At 40.8% G+C, this 13509-nt stretch overlaps 1 protein-coding gene across 6 annotated transcripts in view; it reads left to right on the top strand.

Annotated features, from left to right (window-relative positions):
- Positions 1-13509, top strand: part of kcnq5b (potassium voltage-gated channel, KQT-like subfamily, member 5b) — a 122880-nt gene that overhangs the window by 104287 nt on the left and 5084 nt on the right. Inside the window, exons 4-14 of one of the 6 annotated variants that reach the window (XM_084042618.1) lie at positions 117-292; positions 1092-1217; positions 2183-2293; positions 2730-2825; positions 4037-4131; positions 5423-5449; positions 8652-8708; positions 9967-10196; positions 11583-11688; positions 12617-12748; positions 13030-13137. In XM_084042618.1, coding sequence (XP_083898744.1) covers positions 117-292; positions 1092-1217; positions 2183-2293; positions 2730-2825; positions 4037-4131; positions 5423-5449; positions 8652-8708; positions 9967-10196; positions 11583-11688; positions 12617-12748; positions 13030-13137 — 1264 coding nt within the window. Of the gene's footprint in view, positions 1-116; positions 293-1091; positions 1218-2182; positions 2294-2729; positions 2826-4036; positions 4132-5422; positions 5450-8651; positions 8709-9966; positions 10197-11576; positions 11689-12616; positions 12749-13029; positions 13138-13509 lie in introns of all 6 variants that reach the window. The other 5 variants (XM_084042617.1, XM_084042619.1, XM_084042621.1 and 2 more) reach the window with 5 other exon arrangements.

Below are 13509 nucleotides of genomic sequence, written 5' to 3'. Positions count from 1 at the left end.
GTACCAATTATGTAACCAAATGAACCCGTATATAAGGGTTCAGGATGTTTCAGTGCTACTGGTATCCAGGACATAGCAATTAGTGATCTCTCTGTTGTCTCCTCTCTGCCCTATAGACATTATAGTGCTCATAGCTTCGGTGGCGGTGGTGTCAGCAGGGAGCCAGGGCAACATCTTCGCCACTTCGGTGCTGCGGAGCCTTCGCTTCCTTCAGATCTTACGTATGGTGCGCATGGACCGCAGGGGGGGCACTTGGAAGCTGCTGGGCTCTGTGGTTTATGCACACAGTAAGGTGGGTTGAGATGCAATCTGGATAATATGCATGCATACATAACTACACATATACTGTACATACACACGCACATTAATACCAAAATGCTCATACTGTATATGGGCAGACAGACTGCACACAATGAAAGTCGAAGTTAAAGCTCAGAAAGTTAGTCTCTTCACATCGAATTATCTGTAATTACAAATCCATACAAGAGCAATTTGAACTCCATCAAGTATGCACAAGGAAGCACTGTGTTCAGACTTTCTGGCATAGATGGAATCCTAGCGGGGGAACAGTGAGTTTCTGTTTTTTCAGGGTGTTGAGGGTACACGCTGGGCTCATATTCAATGCAGTGGTAAATGCAACAGCATTGGATTTATAGAAATAAAGTTCTCAGTAAGGGATAATTGGAGCCTGACCGATATATTGGTTTGGCTGATATCAACCATTTTACTTTTTGACAATATCGCTATTGGCAGCCGATGACTCCTGAATTTTAACAACTTTCAACCTGGTCAACCTGTGTCAATATTGGGCATATTGGTCAAAACAAGTCGTTGGTCTCCAAAATCGGGATTGGCATCGGACACAAAAATCTGGCATCGGTCAGGCTCTAGGGATAATACGTTTTAATCACCCAGATCAGTCCATCTATTCCATTTAAAAGCACAAGCAATTGATCCTTTTGTACACTCATATATCACATACTGTATAAGGCAGTAGGAATTGTGTGGCAATAAATGGCAGTTATACACCATAGATTTATTAGATCCCATTTTACATCATAATTTAAGTGTTCATCTCTGCACATGTATAGGAGCTGGTAACTGCCTGGTATATTGGCTTCCTGGTTCTCATCTTCTCATCGTTTCTGGTCTACCTTGTGGAGAACAAGTTCAACAAGGACTTTGCTACCTACGCTGACGCTCTGTGGTGGGGCACGGTGAGTTCTGAGATGTAACTGTACCTGTCTGCACCATCTTCGCATATACTGTACAAATATTACAGGCTTGTAACGTCATCGCACCGAATTAAACGAGGTACGTACCAAAACACACAGACACACACGCAAATACTCACCCATGCACACATGCACACTGGGAGTCTGGATTGTGCCCCATCGTTCCATTCACTCTCTTCTGCTTCTTTCTCACGAGTCTGTGGCAAGAGAGATCTGTTCTACAAAATAGAACAGATTTCTGAAAGACACGTTCACTTTACCTTCAGTTTCATTCCCTTTCATGTTAATTGAATTTATATATTTGTTCTCCTTTTTTCCCCCTCTCTCTTCAAAAGGGCAACGTCTGTACTTTGTTACTGAGGCAAAGGGAAAGCTCAAGAGATCATTTTGTCTATGATTTGACAGTGTGTGTCATCTCCGCACATAAATTATTGCCAAAGCAGATGTCAAAAAGTTGTGCCTTTGCTCAGCAATTTTTCATTTTCTTTTCATAATTTATATTGAAAGTTCTTGAAGGCTCTTCCAGCCCTAGTCATTTTTATAACATTGGAGTACTGAGTTTCAGCCATGGTATGGAATGCGACAATCTGAGCAAGGCTAGCAGAAAATCCAGTTTCTAAATCAGATCTGCTTTATACTTATATTATGTCCTGTTCTAACCTAATCTGTTTGATAGATAGTGAAAGAGCAGGTCAAAGAGAGATATGTTGATATGAAAGTAAGCCATATCAGCATTTTTGCAAGAAGACAAACACACCATTTTTTGCTCAACCTCCTTTTTCTGTTATTACACTACATTGCATTCTAATGTTGAAGGCTTTGGCTGCACATTCACTACACTACGCAAATTAATCTGCATAATAAAATTTAAAAAAATCAGAGTTCTTCCCATATTATCCTGTGCTGAAGTTTTTTTGTCACAGCATTCAGTTGTGATTTCTTCTCAGATCACGCTGACAACAATCGGCTATGGGGACAAGACGCCAAAGACCTGGACAGGACGCATGCTCTCTGCTGGGTTTGCCCTGCTGGGTATCTCTTTCTTTGCCTTGCCAGCAGTAAGTATCAGCGCTTCCAATTCATCTACTCACATTCTGATGAATTATTTTCTGTAAGATCAATTCCTAGAGACATTGTCAGATAATTTATTAAGCATGATTTTAGCCGTTTAGGATAAATTGCATTTTAAAAATTCAACAAAAATGTAATGTGGTATTTAAAGAAGAAGAACGTTATTTATTTATTTTTGTTTATTCAAATGCCCGGAGTCAGTGAAATTTCAATTATTTTCACGGAATTTTTGTGCAAATTTTCAAGTGAAGTTTAATTTCTATTTCATATTCCAGTCCAAATGTACAGATATTTCACTTTCGATGTTTACCCACAGCTATCTTCATATGTAATATATGTTCTTCATCAGCACCCTAGGTGAAATGGATAGACATGGTGAAGTCTTCACCTTCCATTGTCATTTTTTCTGTTACCTTCTCCCAGGGTATTCTGGGCTCAGGTTTTGCTCTAAAAGTCCAGGAGCAACACAGACAAAAGCATTTTGAGAAGAGGAGGAACCCAGCTGCTTGCCTCATCCAGGTTAGCACACAGTCACCTCTCTTCCCGTTTTTCTGTGACAAAAGAATATTATTAATTCATTTAACAAATGCGTATGTTGTATTCCTCAAGGTGTGTTATTCATATTGCTGTTGTAAGCATAATACAAAGTAAACTGAACAACAATCAGATTCCCTAAAATCATCTGTCAATATAACATTTCTCTTTTTCTGCCCATGGACTTCTAGACGCTGCAAAAAACACAGCACAGTGTTCAGTAATAATCTATCTATTCTCTGTGAGGTTCTCGACCCCGTCTGGGTTCTCCCAAATTTGTGAAACGTTGTTAAAAAAGAATGACACGTCGTTTAGCAAACCCTGTTCTTGCCATTCTCCTCTTCTCTCTGCTCTCTGCACTCCCATGTCTCCACCCTGAAAACTGAATGTGACTGACCTCACCTTTCATACAGCAAAATCCTCATTATTAATTGAACACTGAGAGTGTTCAATTAAGAGAGTGTGCAGTAGTACACTCTCAGAGTTATGAATGGATAAATGAACCCTGCGGATTTGACTGTGTGCCTTCCTCGTGAATCTCACCTCCCCGCTTACCCCCTCCACCACAATTTCCACCACCCATACTTTACCTCCTTCGTTCATTTCTGGTTTACTCCATGTGCCTCTCTGACACCCTCCTACCTTCTGCTTCCATTGTATCCCCGTTTCAACCTTCATTCCACCACTCTCTCTCTCTCTCTCTCTCTCTCTCTCTCTCTCTCTCTCTCTCTCCTCCTTTCCCCTGCATTTGCTTCGCCTCCTCCTCCGCCCCATTCCTCTGGCCCCCCCGTCCTGCCCCCGTCCTGCCCCCAGGCTGCGTGGCGTTATTACTCCGCGGACAGCGCCAGGCCATACCTGGACGCCACCTGGCGACACTATGAGAGCCTCCTGCCCTGCCACAGGCATGTATTCATGCCTGCCCTCCGCCCAGCCACAGACGTGTGACACACCTGTTGTTTTGTTATCACTAATCATTTTTTTTCTTTTTTTTTTGTATTTCCATCCTCTTCTTCTTCCTCCTCTTTCTCTTTTTCTTCCTCTTCCTTTTTTTCTCACTCCTCCTCTCTTGACCTCGTTCTTTATTTTTCTTTAATTTCTATTTTTTCTATCTTTTTGTTTCGTCTCCTTTTTGTTTTTGTTTCTTTCTCTTTTCTTTCTGTTTTTCTCCTTCCTGGTTTTGTATATTCTGCATGCAGTGTGTTTGGCGTAGTTATTCGGCTGACGAGAACTCGGTTTCCATTGCTACCTGGAAGCCTCACTTGAAAGCGTTGCATACCTGCAGCCCCACAAAGTAGGTATAAAGATGGCAGCTGGTGTCTGTATTTGGTGTCTGTACCACCCTAGAAAATGTCTCCTCATCCTTTTTCGATGTGTTGTTTTTGTTTTTTTGAGGCGTCGTTTTGTAGGCTATTATATCTCATGTTATTTTTTTTGTTTTAGTTTTTAACTTGCTCTTGCTCTCTCTCTCTCTCTACTAATTAAAGTGATTTTAAAGTCAAATCCGTAATTGGTATCAGACTATGTTATGTAGGATTATTATGGTAACCATGAGCAAAGTACGACAAATCAGTTGCATTGTAATCTTGACCTATATCAGTCTAAATATTTCCATCATTATTTTGTGGGCATGAATTCAATTTAGCCTGCGGTACTACCTAACTTTGGCCACTGTTCGTGGAAGAAAAAAGATCTGTAATGCTAAAATGGCCTTTTTGAGTCTGAACAAAACACACTGTAAACATTGACAATCAGTGTCCACATTAGCAAATGAGATTTGAAATCAAATAGTTGATGTGCACTGGATATATCCCTCTGATATATTATGGTTAGAATCACTTTAAAACGTTCCTCTTTCTTCTATTTCTTTTAATATTTTTTAAGTCATCGCAGATTACTTAAATTTGCGCAAATATGGCCTTTTTTAAATCACAGCATTTCTGTGTCCTTAAATTGGACTAACCCTGTGCGCTTATAGCCTGTCTGATAACAGTGTATAGTGTATTATGCTTTGAGCCATCTGCTCAAAGCATATATAGTTATATAGATGGATATATTAAAATGAATACAGTCATAATGTAATAAATACATATATAACCACAAACAAGCACACATGACCAAAACCATTGATGCTCAACACACTTGCACAGAGACGCACTTGCACACAAACACCTACTGTATGGACATCCACATTACATGCAAAACACAGACACACACAGTTCATAATGATCATCTTCAGAGTGATGTGTGTCTAACGACATTCTGTTTACCGTATTCACAAACCTTGTAGTTTAGTCACTGCTTGCTCTTTTTGTTTAGTGCTTCCTATAGTTTGTCTGGACAGTACTGCACGTGTAGTAAGCGTGGTTTCTCTTCAGATTTTTCTCCTTTGTTGACACTTCAGTGTAATCTTTCCCCTCTAATGTTCTGCATACTGCATTGACAAATGGAACAGTTGATGGCAACACCTCTGTTCCATATATAAGTCTTGCAGAATTTGTGGTGAAAGTTCATTGAAGACTTGACATAAACCATGTTTTCTCACGGGTCCTCTTCTGTATTCTTCTCATTTTGTCAAACTCCAGGAAGGAGCAGGGAGAGTCAACCACAAGGTTTGTGCTGCCGTCTAATGAACATTCCTTCTTACTATACACAGTGTATTGCATTATGTTTCAATATAATGATATACTCTGACTTTCTCCTCTTTACTTGGCAAATTAATTAAACAGGTGAAGTTTTGATGCAGTTTCATTACTCAACAGAAGTTATCTAGTTTTTGGCTGGCCCCACAACAAACCTAAAAACGCGAACGTGTCTGACTAACTGAATCTGTCACTGACTGTACAGTAGTTACACCATTGGTCAGCCGGTTGGCATAACAACAAACTAGCCAAGCACAGCGCAATCATCCCTCCAGGCTATGGGATGTAGTCTATCCTAATAGCCGACCTTTTATTATAGTGTGAGTATTTCACTTGCAAAATTTGGATACGTGTAAACTGGCAAAATTATGTTTGAGCACAGTGTGCAAGTAATCTTTTCAATCCAAAGTAAGACAATTGTTTGAAATTATTTGAACTTCCCGAGATATAGGTAGAAAAAGAAGAGAGAGGCATCGCTGAGAGTACAAAGTGAGGCGTGTGATCTGTTCCAATCTGTTCTGTGTGTGTGTGTGTGTGTGTGTGTGTGTGTGTGTGTGTGTGTGTGTGTGTGTGTGTGTGTGTGTGTGTGTGTGTGTGTGTGTGTGTGTGTGTGCGTGCGTGCGTGCGTGCGTGCGTGCGTGCGTGCGTGCGTGCGTGCGTGCGTGCGTGCGTGTGTGTGTGTGAGAGCGCGCGCGCGCGGTCTCTGTCTGTCTGTCTGTCTGTCTGTCTGTATGACTTTACAATTATGTATTTCACAGAAGTGTATTTCTCAAATAGGTTGTTTTTGTTGTTAAAATAATTTAAACAAATATCCATTTGAACTTCACACAAATAGGTGCTCGGGTGGCGCAGTGGTAAATTACCTGCCCACCACCGCATAGTGTAGGGGTTCGATTCCACCACGGTGCATCCGTCTTTGTCGAGCGTCTATACGAACACAATTGGCACGTGTTCAGGGGAGGGTGATATTTGTCACTGCACATACTGTAGTTCTACGGGCTGGGGGCAGCACTTGTCAGCGGGAGTGTTGGGTGGAAGGAGTGGGGGGGAGGCTCTACGTCCTCCCGGTGGGGGCTCCTCACTGGCAGGTGGGCCAGTAGGATACAACACACAGAAATGTGTGTGGGGAGGAATTAATTGGAATAACGACTAAATGAGAAATTCTTTTCATTCTTGTTTTTTATAGCAATTTTTTACTGTGAAGTGTTCCTCCACAAGAAAATCCTCAGTGTTAATTACAGGTCCATTTGTGATGATCACCAAGTGTGCCAATGCAGATGTTCAGAGACAGGATAAAAAGCCACGTGTTCAGGGGCGTCACAGGGGGGGTGTAAGTGGGACTGAGTTACTAGGGCCCAAAAAATATATATATATATATTTTTTTTTTGGTCTTTTTTAAAGAAAAACAAATCTTAGGGGGGCCCACAGAGAATCTTTTTCCCCAGGGCCCAGAATTTGGTGCTACGCCCCTGCACGTGTTACCATAGAACCAGAAATGTCTTACTTTACCTTTTTTAATGTAGTTATAGTATAAAGTTATAAAACCAATGAAATCCAACAATAAAACTATGACAAAAGGCAGAAATTAAATTGTACAAGTGAATTCAAAACTAGGGTTTTTACTGCATTGCAGTATGACAGGGTGTAGCTATCTGAAAATGTACCATCATCACTCTTATGACTAGAGCACTTGTTGCAATGGTCAAGCCACATTTGCATAGTTAAATGAGGGATTTATGCGCAAAGTTTCAGATGTATTGCATGAGTCACCAATGTCTTTTTCAAAAGGAGTGTCAGTGGTTGACAAAATGAAGCTCCTCTTAACCAAATTGAGCATTCTCTTCTACTGTATCCCCTTTCACTGAAGACCATGACCGAATGAACATCGTAAAGCCTTTCAGAGCATAATAAAAACACTCATACTCTTAAGAAGTGTATATTTGTGGAAATTCACCAATAATCGATTTAATGGAACACATCACTGAGACAGGATCAGCTTATTTTGCTACAGACAAAACACCAAACCTTCTAATGTAGTGGTGAAAGGACCATACTGACTGTCTAAACACATCATTATCTACTCACAGCTAATTGCCTTATATCATAATGTATAAAACTAGACCGTTACATTGAATCCACATTCATTTTAACTTTTCTCCAGGAACTATTTACAATCCTCCTCACTTTAAAATGCATTAAAACTCGTACACTTCAAAATAAATCCGCTTTTTTTTTCATCAATACATGAAACATTTTTAATGAATTACATATGCTAACACCTTAAATTTGACAGTTAACTGGCTGACAACAAATTACGGCTCAGTAAAATTGTGTGTATTACATTTTCATACTGTACTAAAAGGAATGGAGCACATTGACTTCTTTGAAGACAAACCACAGTGTGTTTTGGAAATTGTTGGCAGTGATGTCAAGTATATGGCGAGTGGTAGTCAATAAGCTACAGTAAACATGTTGCAGCCACATTTATAAACTACTGATAAAGAACACAACAAAACATGAATTGCACCGTATATGAAATGTATTTATTTCATTACAAAAATACTTCAACATGCATGAGTTTAATTTTAAGTTACTAATCACCTCATAAATTATGTACTATTTTATAACACTTAAAATGAACAAGGGCTGCCAAACAACATCAGTAAACAGAACAGTATATACAGTAGGGCCCATATACTTCATTGACCGGGGTCTCCCTGGGGTCGATACTTTATCCCTCTCTGCACTGAATATCTTTGCAGAAAATAGCCGATCAACAACCTCACAACGCATCTCATCCTCTTGTAGATCAACTGCTTTTTTGGTGATTTTGAAGAGTGAAGTTTTTGCCTAAAATAGGGATGCCGGGTTGAAAGTACTTAATGTCCTCTTGTCTCTCAAACCACATGTGCATTTGCTGGCCTGGAAACCAGCCAGTGCCTTTCTCCTAGAATGTGTACCCGACCCCTTCACTGTCTCCTGTCTACTTTCTCATTTAATACTAAGTAAGTATAGATCTCTGAATCTCAAAGAGTGAGAGCAGGAAAAGAAACGAGAGATCAAGAGTGAGAGTGGATAGGCATATTACATGGGCAGATATTTTCTCTCCTCTCCCCTCTATTTCTATATCATGTAACACATCATCGTACTGTATGTCTATCTCCCCTTTTAGTAAGGTTCATAGTAATAAACAGAAGCTACTGAGGAGGTGTACAACAAGGAAACATAGGTACACGGCATCCCTACTCACTCCCATGTTGTCGTTTTCTTTGGGAATGCCAACTAATTATTCGTGCATGGGCATCTCGTGAAAGCCTTTGGAGCTTCATACGAGATGCATTGAGATTCTGGCCTGTGGCAATTCATTTGCCTTTATAATGATTTATAAGCTGCCTTCTTTTAGATTTTGCCTGGGAGACGCACAACTTCTGCCTGTTGCCTTCTAGTTTTTTAACCATATTCGCTTTCATGAATAGTTCTGCAAGTTTTCAGTTTGATAAAACAGATCGTGTTCAGTTTTAGGTTTTGCCTGGGAGACGCACTACTTCTGCCTGTTGCCTTTTGGTTTTTAACCATGTTCGCTTTCAGAACAGTTATGCAAGTTTAACAGATCCTGTGAAATAATGAATATTCTTTGTATTTCTCCTGGCCCCAGGTAGGTGATAATGAACTTCTGGCAGCCCACACATCCGAATGTTTTACCCATTCAGTTTTTCCTGTACATTGACCACTTAATCCGATTTGTTGTTACATGAAGTAGTGAAAATAGCCGATCTAGAGGCTTGTATATAGGCAATTTTTGCCAAATGTTTAACTATTTTTTACAGAATATTCACCTGTTTTTGCCAAATGTTTCCTTATTATGTCATGTCCACAATGGGGACACTAGAGTTGATTTGTTCTATGAGAGGATGAAGTTTGATGTGATGACTGATGCTTTAGAGCAGTGGTTCTCAAACGTTTTATTTCAAGGACCGCCCATAACTCTGAGAGTGTACAAATGCACTCAGTGTTCGACATTTGTACACTCTCAGAGTTCTCGCAGGACCCATTTTAAACCCTGTCAAGTTACCCTGAGAGTCCCTGGACCCTTCTTTGAGAACCACTGCTTTAGAAAGATTAATGAAATAAACTATTTTCCTGTTAGCAGCATTCATTATGTTGGAATTTTATTATTATCTGATTTGCTGCTCAGGGTACCTCTAATCAACCACTTAAACCCTATATTCTTAGTTAACCGGAGTCCCACGGGGCTCTATACTAGGCCCCTGCCTTTTGACCTAAATATCTTCACCGCCAATTAGCCGATCTACAAACTCACAATGCTTCGCAACGCGATAGATTGTATAGATCTGCCAATTTGGCCCAATGTTTGCCTCCGATTAGAGTTCATGTGGTTACGGTATCCATCTTTGTCTCCTCATTCCTTTATTCCTCTTGTCATTCCCCATTTCATTCTCTCTGGTTATTCATGCTTTTCCATCAAGCGGCCAGAAGTTGAGCTTCAAGGAGCGAGTGCGTTTGGCGAGTCCTCGCGGCCAGAGCGTCAAGAGCAGGCAGCCGCCGTCGATGAACGACCGACGTTCCCCGGGGATTGAGCCTGGTGCGGACAACAGCACCAGCCCCTCCAAGGTGCAGAAGAGCTGGAGCTTCAATGACCGCACACGTTTCAGACCCTCACTGCGCCTCAAGAGCCAGTCACGCTCTACCACTGATGGTGACATGATTCACTTCAGCACTCTTACAATTAATTCATATAGCATACTATATACATGGTCATTTCAACATGTGACACTCAAACTGTACTAGAGGCCATAGTATGCATAGGTATCGCAAACATTGATTGATGTACAGGCCATGCTAACACCAATGCCAGTAGTGTCTGTAGTAAATACGTTTGTGCAAATAAGTTAATTTCTTCGTAGTTCCGGAGCAGGCAATAACTCAGTCCCTCTGGGTTCTCAGGCTTTTTCACTATGTTGTTGAGGCTTACTACCTGACCACTGGCCCCATCAACTGACCATAGCTGGCTCTGCCCAGACACCCAGCCAGCCAAGCGTAGGAATGTTAATACCTCTCCACTGCCCGGCTCAGGGACAGCAGTGCCTGCCTCGCCGGTCTGCCAGGGCGATGGCTGGCTGGTAGCTATGGTTGGCTGGATAGATGGATGGATTATGGGAATGCAGCACTCTAGCAGTTAGTCAGCTCAGCTGGCTGAGACCTGGTGGTGGAGCGGAAACAATAACCAATGTAGCCAAACCAAAGGGGGCTGAAAGGTCTGTTAGATTATTCACTATTGCTGAGATGTTTTCATCTACTGTAGGTTTTAGTGATTGTGGATGGGAAATATGTAATTTCTCATGCAGCTTAATGGAAGTAATGTGTCCAAGAACATGTCCAAATAGTGCACATTGTGGCCTGACTTTTCCAGTGTTCAGCCTTGTCTGTTGTCTCGTGTCTCTATTTTTCAACATGTGATGCTTCGTAGAACTGATTCCTATTTGATTCAGTTACTACACAGTGAGCAAAAATGCTCTATATATCTATATATGTACAAACACACACCCTATTTTTGTGTGACATTAGTAGGTGTGAACATGGGACAATATGTACTATTTTGTTAGACTGGGAAAAATTGCTTAACTCTGCAGTTCGACACTTGTAACCTTCTGCTTACGTTTTGAGTGTGTCGTAACTCAAGAAATCCATAAACAGGCTTGTTGTGTTGTGATGAATGTGGCCTGTTGGCAGTATTTCTGAGGGCAGGCCAGAGCCCTGCACCACGCTACTGCTGACTCTCATTTTCTGACAGCATGGCAACAAAATTGTAACTTTCTTACCCTCTATGAAAAAGATTTGAATCAGCTTCTCTCTTTCAGAACTCTCTCTCTCTGTCTGTCTCTCAATCTCTATCCTTCTCTGTCTCTCACCTTCCCCTCTCTCTCTCTCTCTTTATGTCTGTAATCATTTAATTGCCCACTTCAATCACTTCAATGCAATCAGTTAGCTCAGCTGTAGTAGTGTACCAGTCTATATAAGTTGCTCTAGTAACTCAGAAAATGTTGAAGGCAAATGTTAACTATATCTACCTCCTTAGCAACAGACTCTAATATGGGAGGGGAGGATGGTTACGATGAGAAGGGCTGTCATTGTGAGATATCAGTAGAAGACCTGCTGCCTTCAGTCAAGTCTGTCATCAGAGCTGTCAGGTGAGGAAAAACAACTTTAAACCCATAATCTCATTTAGTTCAAGTGTCCTCTTGCCACCGATATAGGTTTGGTTAGTTGTTTTATTCATGGTTTTGTTTACACGAGTAGGCTGCATGTAAATAAACCCTGATTGCATCCCACACTTTACAGCAGCTCTCTTGATTCAAAGGCTATGGGGATTAAATCTGTTACAGTTTTTTTAGATTATTTTTGTGGCATTTCTGCTTCATTTGATTGGATGCGGTGATGAAAGACAGGAAATATGGGCATGAGAGGAGATTACAAGATTTTCTGTGTCCAAACTGAAAGGTCAAAAATCTCAACGTCTGAACATGTTTTTGTCTTTATTTTAATGTAGCTGTTTTTCTTTTTCGGCTCTTCTTATTGGGCTTTTCATCATAATGATGTCAGCACATACTGTACAGTTGGTTTTAGTGCATTTATATAAACAGTATATACATTTAATTAATTAATTAATTAATACTTATTTTGGCTTGTCTTTTATAATTTGAGCTTTTTAAACCCCCTGCTCCATGTTTGACTCCAGGGTTCCACAGGTGCATTGAAACTGAATTAATCCCAGTCCCTGCTTTGTCAGAGAGATACATTTACACACACAGCTTAAATAACCAGCACACCACAACCACTGCCATTAAATAGGCCTTTACAGCTTCAGAGGATGTTTATATAAGGTCTTACGAAATGATTTTCCAGATGCCTGACCGTGTATGTTTGCGTGAGGAAACGGGAGCTGGCGTGCCATGATATAGTTTGAGCAGATTTAAAAGCAAGAGAAAATAAGTTAGTTTTGTTTTTGTAAACTGTTTGAATGTCTCTAGGTTGAGTCAGCTGCTACAGATCCTGTTTGAGAGTAGCCCCTAGTGGCCAAGGTTTGAATAGCTGTATTTTGCTCTGCTGCCTGTCTAGGATCATGAAGTTCCATGTAGCGAAGAAGAAGTTCAAAGAAACATTGCGTCCATATGATGTGAAGGATGTGATTGAGCAGTACTCTGCTGGTCACTTGGACATGCTGTGTCGCATCAAAAGCCTGCAGACAAGGTAGGAACATAAATTGCCAGTGGCCTGCATGCGCTCTCCTGTTTTGAAAATGCATTGCATGACACAGTCATCATGGTACCACTTTAACAAGAACTTCCCATCTCTGCTGTACTGAACCTGATTTGATGTGTGTCATGTACATATACGTATGTACCATATGTATGTAGGTGTATGTGTATGTTACCTGTGTGCATGTGTGGATTGGTATGTCTTCATTGACAGTGCGCATGTGCGTACATGTACTGTATGTGTGTGTGTGTGTGTGTGTGTTTCCCTCACAGGCTGGACACGATAGTAGGGCCACAGTCCCTGAGCAGCCGAGCCAAGACATTTTCCTCCCCCTCCTTGTCCGTCTTTTACAGCCAGGGCAGAAAGAACTCCAGCCAGGGGTCAGAATGTCCCCTCACACCAGGGATGGCTTCTATTCACTTTCAATTCATTCTATTCAACAATCACATTTTGTTTTCAAAGACGATGAAGAACTTGTATTTTCAGTCATCTAAAATACACAATGTCAAAAAAAAAATGACCAATGACTTAAGCTCCGTTGTATCTTGGATGTATTCAATTACTGATAATGTACACTCTTTAATAAATTAGTCATGAGTAGCTTGAGTTTGGATTTTGAATTGATTGAATTGAAAGTAAATTGACCTATACCCCGCCTCATATCTTCATTACATAACTCTGCTGCCTGTCTGAATGGCATAACTATTATGTCACACAACCTCCTTGATGGGGTTATAACTAAGATGGGAAAT

Source organism: Gymnoscopelus microlampas, assembly GCF_963454915.1.
Source record: "Gymnoscopelus microlampas genome assembly, chromosome: 2".
NCBI lineage: Eukaryota > Metazoa > Chordata > Actinopteri > Myctophiformes > Myctophidae > Gymnoscopelus > Gymnoscopelus microlampas.
Note: the sequence above shows the minus strand (reverse complement) of the source record. Positions and strands in the feature narration are given on the sequence as shown.